The 27,751-nt window shown below is 43.5% G+C and overlaps 1 protein-coding gene across 1 annotated transcript in view; it reads right to left on the bottom strand.

Annotated features, from left to right (window-relative positions):
* LOC147669098 (laminin subunit alpha-1-like) overlaps positions 1-27,751 on the bottom strand; it is a 213,595-nt gene that overhangs the window by 148,527 nt on the left and 37,317 nt on the right. The window contains exons 6-10 of the mRNA XM_086948228.1: positions 26,530-26,641; positions 21,024-21,186; positions 11,288-11,498; positions 10,960-11,076; positions 10,712-10,875 (exon numbers count right to left, since the gene is read on the bottom strand). Of these exons, the coding sequence (XP_086804354.1) occupies positions 10,712-10,875; positions 10,960-11,076; positions 11,288-11,498; positions 21,024-21,186; positions 26,530-26,641 (767 nt within the window). The remainder of the gene's footprint in view (positions 1-10,711; positions 10,876-10,959; positions 11,077-11,287; positions 11,499-21,023; positions 21,187-26,529; positions 26,642-27,751) is intronic.

The following is a 27,751-nucleotide window of genomic DNA, read 5'->3' as shown; positions in this document are numbered from 1 at the left end:
CATACATACGCCCTTTACTGAAGAAAACAAACTTGGACCCGCTGAACACTGACAACTAGAGACCCATTACAAATGGACCTTTCCTGGGCAAACTGACAGAAAGAGCAGTGTTCGCCCAGATGTCACAATTCATTGAAGAGAATGACATACTTTCAGATTTCCAAACAGGATTCCGTCCGGGAAGAGGCACTGAATCTGCCCTCCTTGCCATCTGGGATGACCTAAAGAATACAGTTGACTGCAACGGGGTTGCTGTGCTACTCCTCTTGGAGCTCTCAGCTGCCTTTGACACGGTTGACCATGACACTCAGAAACAAAGACTTTATGAAGCCGGCATAGAGAGAACTGCTCTTGATTGGATTGCATCCTACCTTTGAAACAAAACTAATGTCATCCACACCCCACCTTTCTCGTCCAAACCGTACTCCACAAAAGCAGGGGTCGCGCAAGGTTCTATCATCTCGCCCATGCTTTTCAACATCTACATGAAGTCTTTACCAGTACTGACCAATAAATGTCACCTCACGTGCTACAACTATGCAGATGACCCGCAAATACTTCTTCAACTGGAATGCCCCAAAGACATTGGAAAATCACCAAATTTCAGCTGTCTCAGAGCCGTGGATCAGTGGATGACTTGGAGCCATCTCAAATTGAATGCTTCAAAAATTGAAATACTCATGTGTCGAGATTGGAAAAATTACAACCCACTTGCTGCATGGCCTGATGAACTGGGATCAGTGCCTAAAGTATCGAAGGAAGTAAGAAACCTCGGAATGACCATGGACTCCAAGCTGTCGATGAATGTCCAAGTGGATAAACTAGCAAGATCAAGCTTTGCTACTATAAAAATGCTGCGACGAATTTTCCCTCATTTGGGATTTCCACACAAGGTCCAAGCTACCATCTCCCTTGTTCTATCCAAACTAGATTACGCCAATAGCCTCTACCATGGATCACCTTTAACGATCATGAAAAGACTACAACGGATTCAGAACTCGGCTGCCAGACTACTCTTGCATATCAAACCACGAGACCACATCTCCCCTGCCTTGAAAGCACTGCATTGGTTACCGGTTGCCAGAAGATCCACGTTCAAGCTGCTTTGTATTACCCACAAAGCAATACATGGAATAGGACCACTCTTCATCAGGAATAAAATCACCAAACACATTCAACAAAGGAACCTCCGCTCTAAAGGAGCATCTCGCCTCAAAATCCCACCATACAAGAAAAAAACCATGGGTGGCACATCCTTCTCTGTTCAAGCAGCCAAACTATGGAACTCTTTACCCCCCAACATAAGATCCACCGACAACCACCTTATCTTCAGAAAACTACTCAAGATCTGGCTCTTCCCCACATAAGCACCATACGGAAAAAGAAATTTACAGCATATCCCTCTGTATATAAGTATTTGTTTTCAATATATATATATATTCAATGAAAAAACCATAGGTTATAGACCATATATAGTTAGGAATTCGTATTTACAAAACCTTATTTTACTCACACAAAACCATTGAAATTCCATATATAGTTAGTTGCACTAACTATATATCGCGCACCCGCAATCCACTGCTGATGATGTCACATATTACATCATTCATGACATGGTCAGTGACATCACTGATGACATCACTGATGACATCTCAAATGACATCACTGATGACATCTCAAATGACATCACTGATGACATCACTGATGACATCTCATTTGACATTACTGATCACATCACTGATAATATCATTCATGTGATAATACGATGAACCTCTTCAGACTCTAATATAACCTTAGATATAATCAGTGTAAACAGACACTCACAGACTGTCACTCATCCATGGAGTTACTCACACACCTAGTCAGTCATGCAAAGAATCAATCACACCTCCATTTCCTCAACTATACAGTTATACAAACTTTACTTATTCAAACATATACTAACACATATTTACTCTCTTATACAATCCCTGATACAAGTTCACAATGATCCATACAGCCACTCACACATTCACTGGCTCTTATGCACAGTTATTTATATATGTCAACTCTCACATGTACTGTGTTTTACATATGTACTTACTTTGACATGTAGCACTGAGATATCCATTCACTCACCAATACACTCATGAACACAGTCAACCGCCCATACAGCTGTTTCCACATGCACTTTTGAAACCATACATCTAGTGAATCAACTGCTCACACATCTATGCACAGAGTCATACACCTCCCAGCCACCCACACACACACTCAGTCTCCCATACAAATACTTGGGCAACCAATCAATAACCCATATAGTTACTCATATAGCTACTTATCAACACATGCAACAGTTTACAGAACAACAGACATAATGATGCACAAATTAAGACAGTTTAGTCACTAACCCATGCACTCAGTGAGACACATTTAATCACTCACTCATACAGTCAGTCATGCACCTACTAAATCCTTCATCCAGACACTTATACATCCACTCATTCTTCAATATGTAAGACATATTTTAACTTTACAGAAACATACAGTCACTGGATGTTGTCATCAGTGATGTCATCAGTGATGTCATTTGAGATGTCATCAGTGATGTCATCAGTGATGTCACTGACCATGTCATGAATGATGTAATATGTGACATCATCAGCAGTGGATTGCGGGTGCGCGATATATAGTTAGTGCAACTAACTATATATGGAATTTCAATGGTTTTGTGTGAGTAAAATAAGGTTTTGTAAATACGAATTCCTAACTATATATGGTCTATAACCTATGGTTTTTTCAGTGAATTTTCAAGGTTTTGTAAATGCTAATTCCTAACTATATATGGTCTATAGCCTATGGTTTTTTCAGTGAATATATATATATACATACATATATAAACATATATCATCTGTATATCTATATAAATACAAACATAAATGCATGCATACATATACTTATATGCATACAGATGCATGTTATTTACATGAAATTTGAAAAAACACTAATAAAAGCAAAGCTAAAAAGCCACCTCATTACAAACAGAATGGCTTTAACTTAAACGAGAGCGAGATCTATTGCATTTTCAATGCTTGTTTACTTTGGTTCCATCAAGAAGGCATTCAGATGTGTCACACATTTGCCATAAATTCTGAATGTTAGCACTCTAGTTGCACATTAGATCACTGTAGTAAAGCTACTGCTCACCAGGGACGTCTGCTGCTGGTATTCAAAGTGCATGTTTCAGTCTGCATGTCAGAATTTATTTAATGAAATAGAAGAGGATTTGAGAAGTCACTCAAAATGATCCCTAATTTTTCTTTCTGAAGCACTAATCATACTTTCTATGGCAAAATTAACCCCCTCATGTTGTTCCTTTTTAAATTGAGTGTTTTCAGACTTACCACTTCATTCCAATCTAGATGGCTTCTGGTGTGCCATACTTTTGTCATAAGTAAGACTGTTAGCGCTCTAGTTGTTCTTTAGAACACTCTGGGACATTCTGTCATTGGGCTATACTTGGGGTACATCTGGGTGATATTTGGGCTACATTTAGGCTCTTTTGTCTCTGGTGGCCATCTTGGGAGACTGTATGTCAGAATTTTTTAATGAAATTGAAGAGGGTTTGAGAAGTCACTCAAAATGTGCCCTAATTTTTCTTTCTGTAGCACTAATCATAATTCATATGGCAAAATATACCCCCTCATTTTGTTCCTTTTTAAATTAAATGTTTTAAGAGTTACCACTTTATTCCAATCAAGATGGCTTCAGGTGTGCCATACCTTTGTAATAAGTAGGACTGTTAGCGCTCTTGTTGTACTTTAGAACACTCTGGGACATTCTGTCATTGGGCTATACTTGGGCTACATCTGGGTGATATTTGGGCTACATTTGGGCTCTTTTGTCTCTGGTGGCCATTTTGGGAGACTGCATGTCAGAATTTTTTAATGAAATAGAAGAGGATTTGAAAAGTCACTCAAAATGTGCCCTAATTTTTCTTTCTGCAGCACTAATAATACCTTCTATTGCATAATATACCCCCTCATTTTGTTCCTTTTTAAATTAAATGTGTTAAGAGTTACCACTTTATTCCCATCACGATGGCTCCAGGTGTGCTATACCTTTGTAATAAGTAGGACTGTTAGCGCTCTAGTTGTTCTTTAGAACACTCTGGGACATTCTGTCATTGGGCTATACTTGGGCTACATCTGGGTGATATTTGGGCTACATTTGGGCTCTTTTGTCTCTGGTGGCCATTTTGGGAGACTGCATGTCAGAATGTTTTAATGAAATAGAAAAGGATTTGAGAAGTCACTCAAAATGTGCCCTAATTTTTCATTCTGCAGCACTAATCATACTTTCTATGGCAAAATATACCCCCTCATGTTGTTTCTTTTTAAATTAAATGTTTTAAGAGTTATCACTTTATTCCAATCAAGATGGCTTCAGGTGTGCCATACCTTTGTAATAAGTAGGACTGTTAGCGCTGTAGTTGTTCTTTAGAACACTCTGGGACATTCTGTCATTGGGCTATACTTGGGCTACATCTGGGCGATATTTGGCTACATTTGGGCTCTTTTGTCTCTGGTGGCCATTTTGGGAGACTGCATGTCAGAATGTTTTAATGAAATAGAAAAGGATTTGAGAAGTCACTCAAAATGTGCCCTAATTTTTCATTCTGTAGCACTAATCATACTTTCTATGGCAAAATATACCCCCTCATGTTGTTTCTTTTTAAATTAAATGTTTTAAGAGTTACCACTTTATTCCAATCAAGATGGCTTCAGGTGTGCCATGCCTTTGTAATAAGTAGGACTGTTAGCGCTCTAGTTGTTCTTTAGAACACTCTAGGAGGCTGCAGTAGAACACAAAGGAATCAACTGACAGTCTCTGTCCTTGTTGGATGTACATGTTTTACTGAGAATGTCAGACTTCATTTTCACATGACTGAGAAAGATAATGTGAATTTACAGAAAATATGCTTTCAGTTTAGCTTATAGATCCCCTTCCAAACCACTGTGGGAAAATCATGAGATATTAGTTTTCTTTCAAACAATATTCATGATATCACAGCAGAAGGTTTTTTCACATGGTAAAATCACCTTAGAACCCACCACAATTCCTAAAACGGGTATGGTACCATCAACAAATGATTTATAATGTAACTAAAGTCCTAAAACCCTCTATTAACTACAATGCTTTTTAATGAGGTGCTATCATGTATATTGGTCCCAAGATGGCTGCCAACACTTCTTGGATGAAGTGCTGACAGCCAATCAGATCAGATGTGTGGTTAGGCTCCGCCCAGATATATATCTTTTTTTGAACCTAAATTACTCAAAATCCACTGGAGCACATATATTGAGACCTAGCAAAGGCACATCGGGCTAACAGTCCCTACAATTTTGCCAAGTTTCGTGCAAATCCATTCAGCCGTTCGAGCTAAAAGTGAGGCCAACCGCCCTATGGAAATTAACATGGGAAAAACTCGTTTTGGGACCCCCCTTTTTTCTCGGCCCCCCCTTGATGAAACCCCCCCCCCAAATTGTCAGGGGCTGCTCAGAAACAAAATGTTCCATTTTCCTGAAAATTTCAGCCAATTCCGGCCACAAACGCCAAAGTTATTAGACATAGAATTTTCAAAAATCCCATAGAGAAAAAATCCTAACTATATATACCTACTGGCGACCGCCAGTAGGTAATACCTATCTTTGTGTATTACTTTATAAAACATGTAAAATAATTATGTTGTTAAGAGAAAATAATAAAAAAAAAATAATAATATTCATCAATAAATAAAAATCATCTTTGGTCTACATGTACATACTTCCATTGTGCATCTATGTACCTTCCATGTACTTGGATCTGTGTGTCTGTTACTTTTCTCCTGAAAAAGCATATCCAATGCACTACCCTATTTCTCATCCTGTGCCTCTATCAATATATTTAATCTAAATATACTTACTTCCTTTATGTATCTATATACTTTCAATGTACTTGTGGATCTATATATTTATCACTTTCTTCTAATTTAGCATTTCCAATGCACTAGCCTATTTCTCAGCCTATACTTCGCTCTATATATCTTCTAGCCCAACCTTCTGACTCATCTCAAACTTCTTTCTACTACTCCTTCTAATGCACTACCCTATCTCTCATCCTATACATCTATCAATATATCCTCTACATCCACTCTCTCATTTATCCCAAACCCCATACCATTACTATGATCGCTAAAATAACCCTTTCTAGACTCTCTCCTGCTCTACCCCTCCTTGCATCATCTGACACCTCTTTTTACTACACCGATCCCCTAAAACAAACCTTTCTAAACTCTCCCGTCTGACTCCTTCCCTCCAAAACTCCTTTTTACTCATCCAAAAGCCTCTTCCTACTGCTAAGACCTTAACATTTTTTTTTAAATCCTCCACTCTTTAATCCCTCTACTATCCTTTTCAATCAAAATTAACAGACTAACATGTTCACTTCTCAAATTCCATCCATATTCCATATTCAACTATACTAATATACTGCCCAAATAACTGAATAACATATCTACTACTCAAATTACTTCATATTTATACTATACTAATTTTCAACACTAATCCTTTATGGGTTCCGGAGTGGCGTGCTACTCGCCAGAAAAGCGCTTCAACACCCATCAGGGGTAACAAGTGCTAGATGAATGCAAATCTTTCTTCCCCTTTTATACATCCGCTATCCTTCTCACTCCAAGTAACAGACTAATATCCACCACTGAAATTACCTCATATTTCACCATATTAATTAACCACTAATCCTTTATAGGCTTCCTGAATAGCATGCGTCAACAAGCGAGCGAAAAATAAATACAAACCTTTGTCCTCCTCTATACTTCTGCTATCATTCCAAATCCAAATAACTGACTAACCTATCCACCACTTAAAATGTACTTGCATGTTTCACTGTACTAATTTAACACTAATCCTCTATGGGTCCCGGAGTAGCGCGCTACCCGACGAAAAAGCGTTTTGACGCCTCGTCAGGGGTAGTTAGCGCTATATAAATGCAATTACAATACAATTACAATACAATGCAGACTGTAATATGTTCTGTATTAATGCTATTTTTCCTGTTTTCCAAATTCTGTAACCTGATTGATATTTTACTAATGAATAAAAGGTCAGAGAAAAATTTACTTTCGACTAGAAAATAAAAACCTTTAAAATACTCAATAACTCTCTTCATTGGCTTAAATAATAATTGCATTTTTGACTGTTCATGATTATTTAACATCTCCTGAAGTTAATACATGGTGTGAAGGGCCCAACACCTTTTCAGCTGCAAAATAGAGGTAGCATGAGGGTTTTGCATTGAGAAATTACCAGATGAAATTACCGCTCTATCAGGTCTTCCTCGAAAACTCTTTGCGAATGACATGAAGAACTGCTTTATCTTTCTGTCGGCCCTTGTCTTTTCAATGCATTACCACACGTCTTGTGTCTAAAGTATGTAATGTTCTTTCTGCGTGCCTCTTTGGTTTCTGAAAGAAGCTTGGTATCTGTGTGCTTTGATTCAAGTGGAATTGTGAGATAACCTCTTTTTTCTTTTTTCTTTTATTGATAACTAACTGCATATAGTCATTGACATCGATATGCATACATTACAGTTTTTAAAAAGCTGAGGAGACAGTGGAAACGTCCTAATTACAGCACCTAACTCAAATTGCCCCAAACTTTTAAAAAAGCAAGCCCTAAATAGTTTATATGGGCAAGATGTGTGCACACTGGTTAACACCCCCCATGTCACAGTGAAGGTTCAGTCAAGAACTTAGTAAATTAATACATAAGAGCAAAGGTGCACCACATAAGTCCGGAAATCTGATATCAATAGTCACAAACGTGAGTTTCTTTTAGTTGTGATTTCCTCCTCCTTAGTACTGCATCGCGTAAAGGTTCGGCGCCCTGGGTCCAGGAAGGAAGCCGAACCTTTACGCGATGCGGTACTAAGGAGGAGGATGTGAGACTTGACAGACTTTATCAAGAGTCTACCCTGATGGAATAACTTTCCTTCCTTTCATCCTCCTCTAACATTCCTAAATCCATACTAGAATTAGTGAGGACTACCTGCAGAATTTTAAACACTTTGAATATGATACATACAGTGATTCCAATACAGCATATATAGACGACCCATTGGCTTTTCAATATATTGCATCTAAAGATCGCCTGGACATGCACCTTCATTAAGAAAATCCTTCGTCGTATATGCACATTTTCTAAGGACCTTGCCCTGAATAAGTCCCATGAGGATGAAACGCGTGGGCTGCAAGCAGCCGTGTTTTGATTGTACACCTGTCCTGTTTTTTTGGAATAAAGAAAATCACAACTAAAAGAAACTCACGTTTGTGACTATTGATATCAGATTTCCGGACTTATGTGGTGCACCTTTGCTCTTATGTATGCATACATTACAGCCTTATGACATCAAGTGCACATATTGAAATAGCCAATGATTAAACGGTCAAACATTTCAGACGAAAATATGTTTTTCCTTCGACAGTTCCATTTCTACAGTCAGGGATATACATAAATCTCCACGATGCACATTCCACCCGCTCCATTTCTTATCCCACTTCTTGGGACATCCTCTAGATTTGTATACTTCTTTTTCTGCAATCATGCATTTGTCGAGTTCAGCCGCCCAGGCTCTTGTCGATGGTCTCTCCACAACCGCCCACTTCACTGCTATAGCTTTTTTGTGAGATAACCTTTTGCATGAACTGTGGGTGGGTTCTCATACCAATCCTGTTCTTGTGTACTTGGAAACATGGTTCTTCTATCGTGAGTGCTTGTAATTCACTAACTCTGCATGGTGATGTAATGTAAAAAGGCAGGGCTCGATTCACAAAAGTAATCTGAGGCAAAATCCTAACTTTACGACTTTCGGTAATCACAAAGGGCATTTAGGAGTAGTAAAATTAGGATTCCTAACTTTACTACTCGTAAATGCCCTTTGTGATTACCGAAAGTCATAAAGTTAGGATTTTGTCTCAGATTACTTTTGTGAATCGGTCCCGCAGTCTTTAGCGGGCACATCTGCAATGTAGCTTTGTGTAATGGTTCGATTGGTGCCTTCATCAGTTATGTGGGGAGTACATTATAATTCAACATGGGTGCAGGGATCTTCTTTGGAGGTGCAATTCTCCTTGCTATTTCCTGGAACTGCTTAATGACTGGCCCACTGAAGAAACTGCTCCTAGTGTGGCCCCTTGTATACGTCACTATTGCTGTTAAATTACCCTTTAAGGATGCATATGTCAGTTTACAGTCTAGAAGATGTGTTAAATACTTTAGAACTGTTTTGTCTCCAGTGCTCTTTCTTAATAATCCTTCCATAAGACACCAAAATGAGTATCATCTCAAATTTGCTATGTAACACTTTCTATTTGTTGGCTTCCTGTCCTCTCTTAGGACAGCCATTGCAAATCTGGCAGCTTTAGGTGTCCAAATTCCGAGTCTTCAGTAGCCATGCTGCCAGGTTCAAAGACTCTGGTTCTGGGTGAAGTACCCTTCCTTGTTGCATTGACAGCAGATATTGTCTGATTGGTAATTTGCAAATCTTTCCCTGAGATAGTTCAATTCATTCTGAGAATCATGTTGTTGTTCTTTGTGTGACAACCATCTTCCCAACTCCCTGTTGACTACGGCCATTGGTTTTGTGGCCATTCCTAAAATGGTCTCATGTAGAGTCTGGTGTTTGGTATCAAAGGGAAGCAGGAAGACATTATTCCTAATAACTTCCCCACCTTCCTCACTGTCAGAGCTTGCCCCTTCCGGTACATATGTATTTCTTTTAACTGTGTCTCTGTTTTCTTCTCATTGGGAAACACCTTCCCTTGGATTAAATTGATCCTTGCCCTAAGGAACATCTTTTCTTGTTCTGGTTTGGGAGATGACTTTTCCATGGTTATTGAGAACCCCAGCCTGGACAGAGTTCTCATTACTTGCAGAATGTGCTCTTTGCATTTCTTGGGAGTGTGCCCTTACTAGCCAGTCTTCTAGGTGGGGATAAACGTTTATACCTTGACTCTGAAGGTGTGATGCTACTGCTGCTAGACACTTTGTGAATTCTCTTGGTGCCCCTTGAACTTGTTGTTGACTTGATTGACTACCTCCCTGATATTTCTGTTGGTATGTCCGGTGGGATGTTCCAAGATGGGAGGAGCCCCTTCCTGGGCATCTTCCTAAGGGTACTGATCCCCTCAGCATGTTGCCTCTGAACTGCAGAGCTTCCGTTGACTTCTCCAAATGGTGTATTGAGAATGTTTGTTTGTACTTCAGGTTTGAAATTCTCAATCAGACATAGCTATACAATTGTGAATAACATAACATGTAAGATTTTTAAGGTGAGTTGTGCCTATATACTCGTCCAAAATAAATGCAAACCATAGTTACTGACAAATTCAATGTGCAAGTTCAATTACGTGTGTGTGGTCCTTCAGAACAATTGAAAATATACATGCCCTACAGAGCATGAGCAAACAGCATTATTTAAAGCCCCCCACTCAATTTATTCTGTTACCATATCAGCAAAGACAAGGTCAGACGTATCTGCTAATCTGAGCTAAAACACATCTAACTTATGGTAAGGATCCTGTTCATTGTAATTATGCATGCATTAACAATTTTTGTCAGATTGACCAAGTTGGATGATGCAGTATATATCTACGGTGGGTCAGAGTAATTCTTACCTTCCTAGTGAATTTGCAAGGGCTTGGAGGTCAGCTGCATGGTCCTCTGCTTTGTAGACTAGGTCAAGTGCTTCCCGTTTTGACATCTGCATGACCAGGTTATCCACATGGAGCCTTAAGTTGGCACTCCACATCATCATCTCCTCATGGTGGGCATCTAAAGCCTACACAAACAAATCACCCATTTGTTAATGGCTAGCTGTTCTAAAGGCACTCTGGATGAAAAAAAGGCTTAAGCTGGCACTTACAGAGGTAGCATTAATCACATCTTCTGAAATATTAACAGCGTCGTCCATCAGAGAGACTCCTTCTTCAAGAAACATGACACACTGGTTTTTGCCCTCCAAGATGTTTTGCTTTTTGCCCTGTTGTGTAAAGTATTTTGTGATCAGCAACATGACATATAAAATGCCCATAATTAATGTAGCTTATTTTATTTAACATATATATATTTTTTTAAATTTATATTTATAGCTTGAAAACTCTTGAATAGAATATCAATTTTATAAAGGTGAGCTCAGCATGTGCAATACACGAAACGTAGTTTGGCAACAATTTAGTATGTCTTTTATTTACATTCAGCTCCAGCAGATTGCTCTTGAAAAGGATGTGGAAGCGGCGGGCTTCGATGGTGTTTATGTCGGCTTCATCTATCAGTTCCTTGGCCTCAATTAGTTTCTTGTGGTGATTTTCTAGAAGAACTCTTATATTTTCTATTTTCGTTTTCCCATCTGGCTGAGATTTTTCAAACTCCTTCTTAACACGCCATAATACATTTCCAGCAGCTCTGTAAAATCAGCAGTGTAAGATAAATATACGCTTACAAATGTCAAACTGAACAGTGTGAATCTGAATACATAGACTAGTTCCAAAATACAATGTGGCACGACCCAAGACATGAGCAGAATCCAGGTGGGACTTGAAAACATTATAAGACTCAATAACTCAGGCCTCCTGACTACATTCAAGACTTTACCAACTTCAATTAGTTTTGCACAGCCTAGATCACACATACAAAAACCCCTATACACCCTAACCTCTTGGTCACGTGCTACTTTTCATTTACTTGCCTCATATTTACAATATAAAAATCTAGAGGTAATTAAACCAAAATAACAACATAATGGAAATAATGGGAGAAAAAAATAACCAAATGGACACATTAAAAATTAGATTAGGTAATAAGGTCAATAAAAGGGTTGAGGGAGCAGAAAAAGATAAAAAGGTGATGATATGTAAGAGGTTCTCCGAACCCCCCACTATCCACAAATTAAGTGCAAAATATATACCAAAAAAAGGGACGAGTACAATTAAATATGAGTTATACATTCGCAGAATAAGCCACACCACCATGTACAGGTTACAGGAATATTAGCATAGGAATACAACAATGTTCTTAATGCGACATTAATGGAAAAACAAATGAAAAATAGGGGTCTGAAATGAATTACCTAATCACTATTCTCCTGAGATTTATCCCTAAGTGACTAATGTTCCCGAAATAAACACATGGAACAAACATTCTGATGTTTACCTGAACATTGCCAGTGTAACTGTAAATACAACTTGTACTTTGTACACAAAATGCCCCTTTGCCCACTCCAATCATTACATCTCTTGAGTTTCCCATTTGACTCTCCATACGTGGACAGATTAGGACTTCATTAGGTTTAAGTAAGGAGTCTTTTAGGGAGCTTTGCTCAAAAGTCTGCAGTCTTTTCTAAGGGTCAGACAGAACTGAAGGGATTCTCCGGAATTTAGGGATGTAAGAAGCCTAATAAACAGGCACTTCATAGCTTCATGGCAAGCCACGCTTTTCATTGGTTTTAGCCATGGTAGGCATCAGGGTCTTTGCCCTAATTTGCCAGAGAAGATGTAGTGCATCTCCAACAAGGTGGGTGTTGTAGCTTTATCATGAATAGGTTTCTTATCGAAAAAGGTGGTCAGTCTGGGGTAGGACTGGAGTTCTTCCTATAAGTTGAGATTTTGTTTTGGACTCTGTACTTAGCACAGAATTGTTCTGGTATGAGCTTAGTTTTTGTGATGGTGGTTTAGTGGACTAGATGTAGCTAGGCATGAGGAAATTTAATTTGGCCTGCTAGAGCTTTTTTGGTTTGTTCAAGATTTCTTGGAATAGGTGGGGAATAAGATATTTTCTTTGCATTGAACAGTGTCTTCCTATCAGTACTCAGAGCTTGCATTAGATTTGTGAGGTCTAACCTAGACTACTTGCAGCTAGCATTGAAGCAGACAAGGGTGTGAATATAAGAGGTGAGATTTGCCTAAGAAATATATAATAAAGGCCCTGATATACACACTGTAGGAAGCTGGCTCTGTATATGGTATACCACTAGGTGCAGAGTTTAACCCAGAAGTGTACAGGGCTCAAAGCAAACCCAAAGTGCTCTATTTGTGGTGGTGGGTGTGATAAGCCCTAGGCCTAACACAGAAGAGTGTAAGACATTTTTGCACACACATTGATCAATAACTGACACACGACTAGAAATGGCGATCCACACTAATTTTATTGATATTGATAGAGAGTCCTGCACTTCTCCACCCCCAAGGACCTTTCCAAGTTGGATCAGATGATCCTGCTAAGGAAGAGCTGTAGAAAGCAATATCGTCAAGCTAACCTGCACTAAAGGGCTCCCACCCAGTAAACACTCTTTTCACCAACCTTTGGAAGGTGACAGAGCATCCTTTAATCCAAAGGGTCTCACAGTAAACTGGAAGTGCCCATTTGGAATGGAGATGTAGATTTTTCTTTTGCTTCGGGGGTCAGACCTATCTACCCGTATCCAGATGTGAGATCAGAGGAACTCAGATGCTTGCCTGCCCCTAACCTGTTAATCTACTCATATGCTTTAGGTATTGGGTGTGGATCAGTTTTTGTTACAGCATTGAGGCCCCTATAGTCCACGGAAAACCTATTTTTTTCATTTTACCCTTTGAGTGAGGTTTTGGGACTAAGACAACTAGACTGGCCAAGGGGCTCTCTGAGTGTTCAATGACACCCAGATCCAGTACTCACTTTAGCTTGGATGCTATCTCTGACATGGTCAGACAGCCTGAAGTTTTGTTTTTGACAGGTAGGCTGTCACCAGTGTCCACCTCATGGGTACACCAGCTAGCCTGACCAGGGGTCAGAGAGAAGAGCTCGGCATACTGACTGAGGACGTGCATGCAGTGAGCCTGTTGTTGGTCAGTGAGGTTGTCTAACAAGATCACTCCATCAATAGACCCATCTTTTAAATTGCTAGACAGGCGATCAGGGAGCGGTTCATTCATCTTCATGCTCTCATGGGTGACATCAGCCAACCACGCCCTCGCCGCCGTCCCCCGCATCCGAAGAGCGACTACAGGAGGAAGGTCCTTCTCCTACCTGGCCGCCAAGACCTGGAACTCCCTCCCGTCCGACCTGCGCCTAACCCAAGACCACCTCTCCTTCAGGAAGAAGCTGAAGACCTGGCTGTTCGAGCAGTAGCGGCACCCCCCCTCCCCAGCGCCTTGAGACCCTACGGGTATGTAGCGCGCTTTATAAGTGTCACTGATTGATTGATTGATTGATTGATTGTCATAGAAGGGCTTCAGGTGGTTGACAGGTATAAACTTTTGGGATATTTGCAACTACCAAGGCCCACCAGACAGGTGACCTCCCCTTTACTTTCATGGACAGGGTAGGGCCCACTCCACTTGTGTTGGAGGGCCCTACGGGTCACGGGCTCTAATACCCACATCTTCTGCCCTGGTATGTATTCAACCATGGTAGCCTTTTGGTTATATAACTGCTTCTGCAGTTCTTGCCTGGCCTGAATGGTTTGTCTTGCTTTCTTTATGTATTCAGCCATCCTACCTCTGTCTGGTACTACCTTCTTAGGAATACCAACTCTGGTAAAGATACCAAGGAGGGTCTTGGTCACTGATGGAGCAGTAGTGGTCCTAAGTGGCTTAGGATACCTGGTGGCATGATCCACTACCACCACAATATATCTGTTCTCTGAAGCTGTTTGAGGGTTCAGGGTGCCAACAATGTCAACCCCTACCCTTTTAAAGGATACTCCTTCCAATGGAAGTGGAATTAAGGGTTCTTCAGGTGGCCGCCTCCCTTAGCACTGGCTTTGTAGGAGACACAGGACTGACAAAAGTCCTTCACCTTCCGACACATCCCTGGCCAGTAGAAGTGATTGTTTAATCTACACCACGTTTATCCTGACCAAGGTGCCCAGCTAAGGGGATATCATGGACCAAGTGAGGAGGAACTCTCTAACCCTCCGAGTTACTACCACCTTTCTGATGGCATCAGGTTTGGGGTCTCTGGCCTCAGTGTATAGGAGTCCATCCTCTAAAAGACCCTGTGGGTTCCACTGATATCACCCCTTTCCTGTGTAGCAGCTTGTTTCAGGCTCAGTTCCTCAAGTCATCTTCCTGAGAAGAAGGGTTCTGACTTAGAATCTGTTTAGCAACTTGTCCCCCAGTCTTCCTGCCTTTTCTCTTGGAGACCTGGCCCACTCTTACAAGATCCAGAACCTTGTTTTCACTCTGAACTCTGCTCTGTGCTCTGGTTTTCACAAAGCCCCAGTCTGGGAGACCTAGTTTCTTTGCATGGATTCTCAGTTCGACTTCAGTCCAAGGGGCAGTCTCCAAATCATTTCCAAGCATATATTCTACAAGGATGGTGGGGGACGCAACCCCTTCCTTTGGTCCAACCTCTTCCCCCAGTCAAAAGATGCCATAGGATGGATCTTTGTGACATTGTCAGCATTGGTGACTGGATAGGTCCTTCCAATCAGGTACTGATCTGAGTGAACCAATTGCTGGGTCACCATGGTGATACTAGCACCAGAATCTCTCAAGACATCTGTAAGACGCTGAGTCTGTATATGATATGGCACTAGGTGCTTATACCGTGCAGAGAGTCTAGGGGTTCCCAAGAGTGTACAGGTCTCAATGTAAAACCCAAAGAGCTCTATTATTGGTAGTGTGGCGAGCTGCCTTAGGGTTAACAGAGGAGTCACTTATTGCACAACATTGACCAATAATGGACACACACCTCAAAAAGGAGACCCACACCAACTTTATAAAAATAAGCTTTGTTTGTACTTTATTTTTTGACCAAAATCTTTGCGCTAAGGTAAGTTTTCAACTAAAAATATTTATCACTTTCCAAAGTCAATACAGTGCAATTTTTGACCAGTTCAATGTTGTCCTATGGAGGTAACCAATAATGCGGTTAAACAGGTAAGTTCACAACTTACAGTTTTAGTCTTTGGGACCAAATATCAGCAAGGGGCAAGGGTCAGGTAAGTACCAAAATTGCACCACCAGAGGCACAGGGTCGGTGGGTGTTCGCCCCAATGCGCTTCAGTGAAGGGGGTGCTCAAAGACACACTGCTTGCAGGTAGGTAAATCGGTTGCAGGGGCCATGTTTTGGGGGTTAGAGCAAGCATATGGGGGCCACAAAGCAGCACCAAAAATACACCACCAGGGGTAGCCGGGTGCAGGGAGTAAAATCCGCGTCGGGGGCCCAAGGGTTTTCAATTGAGAACTTGCTTTGGACAAACAGGCTGAAGGCGTCCTGCAATATGTTGCAGGTGGGAGAGCAACAACAGCAGAGGTAATTAGGGATTAGAGGGTCATAGGGGCACCTCCTAACTAGCTCACCAAGGTGCAGGGGCTTCGGGTACAGGGGGTGCCTTTAGACGTTGGAGTCTTTTTTACCGGGACAGGTCGCGGTAAGGGGGAGCCTCTGGATTCAGGCTGTAGGGACACATCCTAGGCTTTCTAATTTTTCTCACCGGTTTTGCAGCTCAAAGTGGGGGTGTAAACCGTAGCCTGCCATCTGCTGCTAGCAGCAGAGGCTGGGGGTCGCATTACAAAGGCGGCACGCCTTTGAAGCTTACCCTTCAAGCACTGGGCCCATCCTGGGAGAGGACGTGTGACACCTCTGCCCAGGATATACATTGTTTCTGGTCCCAGAGACGTCACAAGGGACCATCAAATGGTGGTCCGTCGAAGCCCACCAACAACAAAAAAGAAACAGACTGGACACAAGTTTTTAGATGGAATAATGATCAGCATGGTAATCCAGAAAAGATTCAAGCTGCAAAACAGGCTTTTGCAGGTTTACCCTGACTTTTTGCTCCCATTTTGGCTAATAGGTACTTTCTGTTATTGAATCCCCCTCTTTTAAAGGAACCTCTTTGCTGCAGGCCCTCCATTGCTCTTGCGGTTTTATTGTCCTTCTTTATCTGTTGAAGGGATTCATCTACTTCTTTGCCAAACAGTGCTTCTCCATTGAATGGCCTATTAATGATGGAGGTTTGAACTTCCTGCATAAAACCTGAGATGCTGAGCCAGGCATGTCTTCTCAGGATGGTTCCTGTGCACAACTGCCTACTAGCAGTATCTTCTGCATCCAAAGCTGACTTCAGACATGTGTTTGCCACATTCCTCCCCTCCTGGACAATAATTCTTGCTCTCTTTTTGTCCTCCTCGGGAGTTTGTTCAAAAACTCCTCAATCTCATCCCACTGTTGGTGGCATATCTATTTAGTAGGGCATTTGAGTTAGCAATACACCACTGTGTTGCTGCTTCCTTTTCCCTCCATCACCCCACCATATCCATCATCTTACTTTTCTTTTCTGGTGGAGGCCAGGTGTTGGATACTGCATTTGCTCTATTCCTGGCTGTGGTGATGTAGGAAGCTGGCTTTGTATATACAATACCAAAGTGAGGTATAGTGTGCACAGAGTCCAGTAGAACCCCAAATGTAGGCAGAGGTAAAGTTAGATATAACCGTACTCTCTATTTGTGATAGTGTGGTCGAGCAGTATGGCAGTATAAGAGGACAGTATTAAGCATTTGTTGTACCCACTCAATCAGCAAATGATTTTACACACTCAAAGACTGAACTTCAGACCAATTGGTTTGGTATAAAAATATTCTTTTAGTTATTTTATTTTCTAGAACCAAGCCAGGTAAGTTGATAAATACTTTGCAGTAAATTTACAGTTTGAAATGCAATTGTAAATGTACTTTGAAATGGTTATAGTTTGAATGACTGGTAATGCAATACTGTGAAATGCTGAACATATACTTTGTACTGACTTTGCAATGAAAACTACAGGTAAGTTACTTTTTTATGTTACTTTTGAGATTACTTTTTAGATTACTTTTTCTACTCAGTGTGATATGCCTAAATATCACACTGGGACATTTCCTAGAGAAAAGATAAGTGAAATCAGTTTTGCACAATTATTATCTTTCTGGTTTCCAGACAAATCAACTCCACACTCAAAATATTTTTTCAGAGAAAAACAGTCAATGGGTTCCTATGGAGAGAAAAGAAGTTGGTGGTTACCAGGTAAGTAATCAGTCTTCAGAGTTGAGCTTCTGGGGTTAGAACAACTAATAGAATGCCTGCACCGCGGCGGAAAAACCGCTGCGGTTAAGGCGTTAAGGTAAGTATGGGGCATGGTCCAAGAAGTACCAACAGGTCACCTGGGGCAGCATGGGGTCGGCCAGGTCCAGAGGTGCTTTTTAGCATTGGGTGCCCAATGTTATCCTATGGGGGAAAAAGATGTACTGCATTCGGGAACTTCACAGCAACTTACAGGACCAATCTCCTGAGCTTAGAGGTGCCCGCTGAAAACCTACTAACTACTAATGTGATGACTGACTGCTCCAAGTCAGCTTGCCACCACAGACTGGGGTGAAGGCCTTTGCTCTTAGGAGGTCAGAGACAAAGATTGCTCAGGCAGAGGGTGTTTACACCTTCGTCCACAGGATGACCTGCAAATTAGCATTCCAAGGCAGGGAGCTTCAAAGAGCCCACTACCTTTGGTATGCAAATCTGGCTTCCCTCACAGGAGAGGATGCCAACCCCCCTGACCAGGGCACATTTGGTGCCTGGACAGGTGGGAAACTTTGTTGTCAGGGAGGCGTGTTCACTCTCAGGCATGTCCCACCCCTAAGGTGGGCTACCTGATGTGGACATGAAAATGAAAAAGTCTGCCATCTTCTTGATGGCAGAATTAGAAACTCTGGCACAGGGTTATGCCACTTCCCATAGAAGTGGTCTTATAGAAGGCATAGTGAGGCCAGTGGTACGTAGACCATTGGCTAATACCCTACACTCCCCTAACAGCCTTAAATCTAGTTTTTTGGGAGCCCCTGGCACCTGAAAATCAGAATCTGCCAACCTGAAAGAAGAAGGAGATTGAAGAGCCGCAAAAGCAAGAACAGAGTGCCAGCAACCGCGTCTTGGTGCCAACCCTGATTGCCTGCCTTCTGTCTTTAACAATTGTGATAAAGACAACTTGTCCTGTAGCTGCTTGTGCCTCCAAAAGCCTGGAAGGACTGCCAGACTTCACCCAAGACACAGGAATTTCCGTGGAGTAGCGGAGCTGCTCCCCTGCAGGAACCTCAGAAGAGCTTCAAAGACTCCCGGCCGCCAAAAACCAGATAGTGGAAAGCACTACTGCACCTGGGCCTCCTCGCCTGAGACGAAGTGCGCCAACGGTGACAGCGTGGTCCAAAGACCCTCCAGAGACGAAACCCACCCTGGGTTTACCAGCAGTGGACTTTCTGTCAAAGCCTGCAGCCTCTTTGTGTAGACCCCCTCTACTGTGAGTGTCTCTGGTCATGAAAACTTAACCCGTAAGAAGATGTCTGCAGCCAACCATTCTGGCCCAAGGAGAAGAGGACTTATGGACACAAGGGGGCTCAGGTGTCACGATGCTAGGGGATGCAGGGAACTACATCCTCGAGCATCATGAGACCTAAGCCCCCTTGTTGGTTCAGCCCAACTGGCCGCCCAGTCTGAGCTTGCAGTCTTTTTTTTGGCTGGACCGATCACTATTGACTTACACGGGGCACCGAATGCTGAAAAGCACCTCTGTACCCAGTCACCCAATGCTGCCCAAGGTGAATTATTAGTGCTGCCTCGGACCCTTCCCCAATCTCACCTTATGTCAAGAAGACTGGTCCTGCAAGTCACTGTAAAGTACTTGCACGCAGTATATGTCTTTCCTCCATAGGATAACATTACAGCTCCAGAAACTGCCCTGTCGACTTTTAAAAAATCTAAAATATCATAACTCAAAATGTACTTACCTGATCATGATTATTTTGGTGCCTAAAATTATATTAAGATATGTGCTATTTTAATAAACTGATGTGGATCTCCTTATTGAGTCGTGTGCATAATTTATTGACTGTGTGTATGCAGTAGATGTCTAACACTCCTCTCTGATAAGCCTAAGGTTGCTCGACCACACTACCCGATAAGAGAGCACCTTAAGAATGCTAGAGCAAGCCCCTGTCCATTTACAAGGGATACCTGGACTCTTTCCACAGTCTACCTCTTTTTGATATACCATATAAAGAGCCAGCTTCCTACAGCCTGCAATGCGTTATTGGCCCTAATGCCGGGTATGAGGGTCTCATCAGAACTCTGTGGATGTAGGGACATCCGAATAGCTAATGTCTTGAATATTGTGACCCTGCTAAATATTAATGGGGTGGCCGAAGGAAGTGCTTACTCTTGTGAAAAATAAATATGTACTTAGTGGGTATTTTCATTGCAATTGAGTGGGAATGGCCTGCGTTGAAACATCTGCTCGTGATGCACGAGCCGCGGTGACGACCGCGTACTTTGTGACAAACTTTGGTTCATATTAATTGTAGATACACATTTTTTGTGCTAAGGAACAGGTGTGATGGTTATTAATGATCAGCTGATATCACATCTATTGAATAAGGTTATTTTGCTTTTTACTGAAAAACTGTCTAGATGATACTTATGAGAACCATAGCTTTTAAAAGTGAGGGGTGTCTTTTTTGGCCCACACTTGTGCAGTTACAATGTAAAATGTCATTTGTACCCTACATCCTATTTTGGCCTCAGCTTGACGAATTCGCAAGTAACTTGTCCTGCTTAACCCCAATCAAATGAACATTTTTATTGGAACGTTTCATGCAGATTCGTCAAACAGCATCAAGGTGTTTGAAAATGCAATTTGAGCAGAAACTTTGACCTAACCATAACTACACAGATGATATTGCAGCCTGTATAACACAAACAGAAACAGGCAGGAAGACAAATAGATAGATAGATAGATAGATAGATAGATAGATAGATAGATAGATAGATAGATAGATAGATAGATAGATAGATAGATAGATAGATAGATAGATAGATAGATAGATATATTATGGAAATATGCCAAGATAACAATACAGTTCAATGCAAGATCGTTCATTTCTAATGGATTGCCTTTAAATTGTAAGAAGGTGTGTGACACCTTACCGGAGCTCTGTTGTGGAGCTGTGATTGTATGGACTAAAGTCCCTCCCACGCATAACTTCCAACATAACCGAGACATTCTTCTGCAGGTCCTCAAGCGTATTATTTGATAAAATTATATCAGATGCCAGCGACTCATTTAAGGTTGATGCCACTTCAGCATACACTAAATCAGAGAAAAACATTCCCAGAAAGTAACACATGAAAATGATGAAAAAAACCTACCAAACCATCATATATATGAAAAGAACATGATATACACCATCTGCATTTAGCTTATGCGCCCTAACCAAACACAGGCTGTCACCTTTGTTTCTATCAATGTCAAGGAATTATTTTGCAGTGAAAAGAGGACTTCTGAAACATTCAGAAACGACAACCTTCTTTGTTTATCAGAAATGTATTAATTTTAATAGCAATTTTTATTTTTAGCTAAAATTTTACTTGAAGGCAATGATTTGAGGTCACTAAGGGAAAGGTTGTACAATGATGAGTCAGTAAATCACTGTTGTTGGTTTGCTTTTGGGTGGAGATAGGAATGGGGCAGTCGGGGTGAGACACAAGATGGAGTCAGGTTAAGAGGCATGGCTGCCAGGTGCCATTTTCCATGGGGAATTACAGGACATAGCATGTTCAAACAAAAACATTCAGAAAAGCTTGAAGGTGTGGTTAGCCAAAGATCAAATGCTTATAACTGAGGTCTATTGTCCTCATCATGTGTGTGACATGGATGAAGTATGTGTATGTTTCACCAGCATTTGATAAATTGTGGGGCCAGTTGCACCTCTTTTTCATGCAGCACATTATGGTGGTTCTTCTTTGGGGATGTTGGAGTAATCCATGTTGAAGACGACAGCCTCCATTAAGCCTCCCTTAGTTCTAATCCGTGAAACCTGTTAGACTGTCAAAAAACACTTAATTTGTTCCGATAAGATTTCCCTATGCCAGAATAAAACCAACCCATCTACCACTGCCTGTATAGTTCCTGGTCCTGAACAATTAAAACAGATGAATATCGCTGTCAGAGATGCAATCCACAAATCACCGGAAACCAGTTCAAAGCTGGTCTGAGCTGTGACTCTCGCCTACAGAACCCCCAAAAACAAGACACCAACAGGAAGGCAAGCTTCTCCAGGACAAGTATCTTTTAATCTTTAAAATAAGGCAGGACTCTGGTTGGCTTCTCACCTCGGTAACAAGAGGAGGATAAGTACTGACCCCCTTGATCAGTACTGGATAATTTATCTGTAGAGAAAGCCCGGTAGCCAAACCTACAATTATGTCCTAGGTTATTCCTGGGGTTGTAGTTATGGCAGACATTTGTGTTACATCAATATACATAAAGTTAGACTAAGGAGTCCAAGGATAAGTCTTCTCACTTCCCTCACATCCCAGAACTGGCTTTTCTCTTTCCGCCTGACCACTAACTGCAATATCAGATTGCTCTTCTTCATAGTGGCATCTTTCCCTTCTCTTCTTACATGATCATACACTTCTTTTCTCTAAAGGACTGCTATCCTTCATACAGTGAGGGCAACATTCCCTGCAAGAGCCACTACAGGAAGGCCAAGGGAAAGTAAATACTATTCTCTTGTGGCCAGTCAATCAATCAATCAATCACGGCATTTGTAAAGCGCGCTACTCACCCGGGAGGGTCTCAAGGCACTGGGGGAAGGGGAAATGTTACTGCTCGAACAGCCAGGTCTTGAGCTGTTTCCTGAAGGAGAGATGGTCTTGGATTCGCCGAAGGTGGGTGGGGAGGTAGTTCCAAGTCTTGGCTGCCAGGAAGGAGAAGGATCTTCCTCCGGCGGTGGCTCTGCAGATGCGTGGAATGGTGGCGAGGGCGTGGCTGGTCGATTGTAGCTGGCGGGTGGGAGTGTAGAAGGTCATGCGGTCGTTGAGGTACTTGGGGCCCAGTTCGTGGAGAGCCTTGTGTGCGTGGGTGAGGAGTCTGAACGTGATTCTCTTGCTGACGGGGAGCCAGTGCAGGTCTCTCAGGTGTCCGGTGATGTGGCTGTGTCGGGGGATGTCCAGGATGAGTCGTGCGGAGGCATTCTGGATGCGTTGGAGTCTTTTTTGAAGTTTGGCTGTGGTTCCGGCGTAGAGGGTGTTCCCGTAGTCCAGTCGGCTGGTGACGAGTGCTTGGGTGACGGTCTTTCTGGTTTCGGTGGGGATCCATCTGAAGATCTTGCGGAGCATGCGCAGGGTGTTGAAGCACGAAGATGTGACGGCGATGACTTGTCTGGTCATCGAGAGGGAGTCCAGGATGAAGCCCAGGTTGCGTGCGTGGTCTGTAGGTTTGGGAGCGGTGCCCAGGGCCAGGGGCCACCAGGAGTCGTCCCAGGCGGAGGGTGATGATCCCAGGATGAGGACCTCCGTCTTGTCCGAGTTCAGTTTGAGGCGGCTGTTCCTCATCCAGTCGGCGACGTCTTTCATCCCTTCGTGTAGGTTGGCTCTGGCGGTGGTGGGGTCGTTGGTGAGGGAGAGGGAGAGGATCAGCTGGGTGTCGTCGGCGTAGGAGATGATGTTGAGGTTGTGTTGGCGTGCGATGGCTACGAGGGGGCTCATGTAGACATTGAAGAGGGTTGGACTGAGTGAAGATCCTTGTGGTACGCCGCAGATGACTTTGGTGGCCTCGGATCTGAACGGGGGGAGGCGGACTCTCTGGGTTCTTCCGGCGAGGAACGAGATGATCCATTCCAGTGCTTTCTCTCGGACTCCAATGTTGCTGAGGCGCTTCACTAGGGTGCGGTGGCAGACAGTGTCGAACGCCGCAGAGAGGTACAGGAGGATGAGGGCTGCTGTTTCTCCGTTGTCGATCAGGGTTCTGATGTCGTCGGTGGCTGCGATTAGGGCGGTCTCGGTGCTGTGGTTAGCCCGAAACCCGGACTGCGAGGGGTCGAGGGAGCCGTTTGTCTCGAGGAAGGCGGCAAGCTGTCTGTTGACGGTCTTCTCAATGACTTTGGCCGGAAAAGGAAGGAGCGAGATGGGACGGTAGTTCTTGAGGTCGGTGGGGTCTGCCGTTGGTTTCTTCAGGAGGGCGGTCAGCTCTGCGTGCTTCCAGCTCTCCGGGAAGGTGGCGGTATGGAAGGAGGAGTTGATGATGTCCCGGAGATGGGGTGCGATAATGGCGTCGGCTTTGTTGAAGATGTGGTGTGGACAGGGGTCGGTTGGAGATCCAGAGTGGATGGAGTTCATCGTGCAGGTGGTGTCTTCGGTGCTGATCGGGGTCCAGTTGCAGAGGGTGGTGGTGGCGGGCGTTGGTTCGGTGGTAGGGTGTGTTGTCTGTGCGTGGAAGCTGTTGTGTATGTCGGCGATCTTGCGGTGGAAGAACGAGGCGAGTGAGTTGCAGAGGTCTTGCGAGGGAGTGATGTCGTTGTATCCGGCGCTGGGGTTGGAGAACTCTTTGACGATGCTGAAGAGTTCCTTGCTGTCGTGGGCGTTGTTGTCAAGTCGTTCTTTGAGTGCTGACTTCTTGGTGGCGCGGATCAGCTGATGATGTTTTCGGGTGGCGTGCTTGAGGGCGGTCCTGTTGTCTGTGGTCTGGTCATGCCGCCAGGCTTTCTCGAGGGTGCAGCCGTTTTTCTTGGATTCCTTGAGTTTGTTGGTGAACCAGGGGGTTTTCTTGCTGCCGTGTCTGCTGGGAGGGTTCTTTAGTGGTGCGAGGTCATTGGCGCAGGCGGTCAGCCACTTGGTGAGGTTGCTGGCTGCTTCGTTGGGGGCCGTTGTGCTGGCGGGAGTATTCTGGCTGAGGGGGGCGGTGAGCTGCTCGGCGGTGATCTTGCTCCAGCTCCGGCGGTGGGCCTGTTGCGGGTGGTGGTGGGTCGTAGTTCTTCTGAAGCTGAAGTGGACGCAGCTGTGGTCGGTCCAGTGGAGTCCGGTGGCGTGGCTGAAGGAGATGTGCTTGCTGGATGAGAAGACGGGGTGAAGCGTGTGGCCGGCGTAGTGGGTGGGGGTGTTCACCAGTTGCTTGAGTCCGAGGTTGGCGAGGTTGTCCAGCAGGGCGGTGGTGTTCCTGTCGTTGTTGTTCTCCAGGTGGAAGTTGAGGTCCCCTAGGAGGATGTAGTCAGCGGAGGGGAGGGCGTACGGGCTGATGAAGTCTGCGATGTCTTCGCTGAATTGTGTGCATGGTCCCGGGGGTCTGTAGATGAGGGTGCCTCGGAGGGTGGTCTTGGGGTCAGTGTGTATCTGGAAGTGCAGGTGTTCGGCGGCGGTGAAGGTTTCGTCGGAGTTAGTCGAGATGCGGATGGTGTTCTTGTGTGTGATGGCGATGCCTCCTCCCGTCTGGTTGATGCGGTCCTTCCGGGTGATCTTGTATCCATCCGGGATGGCTATGGCGATGTCGGGCGCTGAGGAGGCGTTCATCCAGGTTTCGGTGAGGAAGGCGACGTCAGGTGCTGTTGCGTCGAGTAGGTCCCAGAGTTCCACGGCGTGCCTGTGGACGGAGCGGGTATTGAGCAGGATGCACTTCAGGTGGTTGCTGCTGGTGCTCGACTTGGTGGTGCAGGTCCGGTAGCGGGTGAATCGGCAGGCTTGGCAGGTGAAGGGTCCGTGGGTGCGTCTCGGGGCGGCTCGGTAGCAGGCAGGGTTCTGGCCGGCATTGAGTGCGTAGAGAGTGGCGGCATCGTAGGTCTGTCGGGTAGTCTTGCATCGGCGGAGGCCAGGGGTTCCGGCACTGGGCGTGGTCCAGGCGCAGACGGGCTTGCCTTTGGCGTGCCTTCGGCGCACAATCGGCGCTCCTGCTGCGCGTCTTTGCGGTCGCCATTTATGGCTAAGTGGGAGGGAGGAGCAGCTGGGAGGAGGGAGCGGGGAGGACACGAAAAAGGGGCGTGGCCGCGAGGACGACGGTGGAAACCGGAGAGCGGGCTGACACAACAATCACCTGAAATCACAACAGTTATGCACAAAAATCAATTACAAAATGCCGAGATAACAGAAAGGAACTAGAACACAGCTGGGGGACAGTGCAGAGGGGCAGCAGCTAGGGAGGCAGGCAGAGGGCAAAATGAGTCTGCGAGCAGCAGCAGGGCACACGAGGGGGCTCACACAGCTGGGGGCCGTGCGGCGCGGGGGTGTCCTGAGAACAGGTCAGGCCAGTAGCAGTGAGCTCCTCAGGCTCCTCCCACAGAGGTTTAAATTTAAAGAAAAAGTGTTCATTGAATTCCTTATCCCTCAACTTTACTATACAACCCCAATGTAATGGATTGTATTTTATTTTCTGTATGAATGTTTGATTGATTACAAAGTGCTGACTATATTTGGAAGCTTTCACAAAATGACTTTAATTAATAGTATGAATGCATAAAATCACCTTCCAACAGGAATATGGACCAGATTTACTACCTGCCAATTGTCAGCTTATTAAATGCTTCTTTGACAGGCTGCAAACAAATGCAATGCGGGCATCTAAATTCATGTCAATGCCATAATAGCATTACCATACAGAAAGTCGACTGATGTAGATCATACAGTAAATAAAGTGAGTCCTATATTCACAGCAGCACATCACCTCTAATGGTCCCTTGTAATTTGTCAATCTTTGCGGCCACCTCTTTCGTCTTCTGGAGAATTACTTCTGAAGAACTATTCAGCTCCTTTCCTGTCTCAAAAGCTTGAACCACCTATTAAAATAAAAAAGTACCTTTTAACTAAACAAACATTTTGTAATTGGCTTGTGGCTTCCCAAGTAAACAACTGAGTCTTACCAAACATGTTTTATATGTAAAACTATGGATCTGTCGTGTGTTCCCAGGGCCCTGAATAGCTGGGTCATTAATTACAACATGGTTCCTATAAATTCATTTAGAATTGTGTCTCATCAGTGACGGATTTACTAGAGGGTTCTGTGGTCCTGGAGCACAGAGAGAATCAGTCATATATTTTCACTCATTTCATTATTTTCAAAGGTTAACAGAAATATAAGGACCATGACCATTGCAATTGTCATATCAGAAGGCTTTTGTGTTATCCTGTCAAAAAGCATTGCACAAATAATCACTATACAACCATTGTGGGTGCTACGGGAGTGCATGAGGTGATAATGCAGAGCCCAGGTAAAATGTGGTGAAACAAAAACATGTGACGAACATGTGAGAAAACAGCATTCGGCTGCCCAACAATTCCTTAAATGGAACATAGAGAGACAGCACAAGTTGGAGACATTTTTCCTGAATACCTAGTCTGCCTTTGTCCATGATCAAGGTGCACAGGTCTGCAAATGTGCTCATAGTAACCGTGCTAGAGTGGGATTTGTTAATGATTCAGTTTGAGTAATGGGTAGAGGTAACATAATAGTATTTTTAATAAAGTGAAAAAAACACCTTATAGTTTTGCTGGAAGCATGTAGTGGACTACAGCGTACACTATGAGCTTTAGGAACAGAAGCTTTACAAGCTGCTTCAAAGTTTTGTTATCGTTATTTATTTTTATTGCAGATAGTCTTTATTTTGTTCTTGAGCCCTCGTTAGCTCTCTGACTCACAATCGATGGGTAGGGCATGGGCTTTTTCCCCATTAGGACCTTGCAACACCTATGGTGATTACTACTACCTTTTATGCCTACTCAACCTCTCCTCACAAGAAATCAGAACCAGAATTCAAGGGAAAGGATTCTGGAGCCACCTATAGCTTCACTTCACCCAAAGCTCAGCAATACTGGCTATGGGGAGGCCCTTAAAAAGGCCCTTTAGTGCTGTTTTTCTCCAGACTGAAAAAGAAGAAGAACATAAGAAG

This window comes from Lissotriton vulgaris, unplaced genomic scaffold, assembly GCF_964263255.1.
Source record: "Lissotriton vulgaris unplaced genomic scaffold, aLisVul1.2 SCAFFOLD_789, whole genome shotgun sequence".
Lineage (NCBI taxonomy): Eukaryota > Metazoa > Chordata > Amphibia > Caudata > Salamandridae > Lissotriton > Lissotriton vulgaris.
The sequence above is the reverse complement of the archived record's forward strand: the minus strand, read 5'-3'. Positions and strand labels throughout refer to the sequence as shown.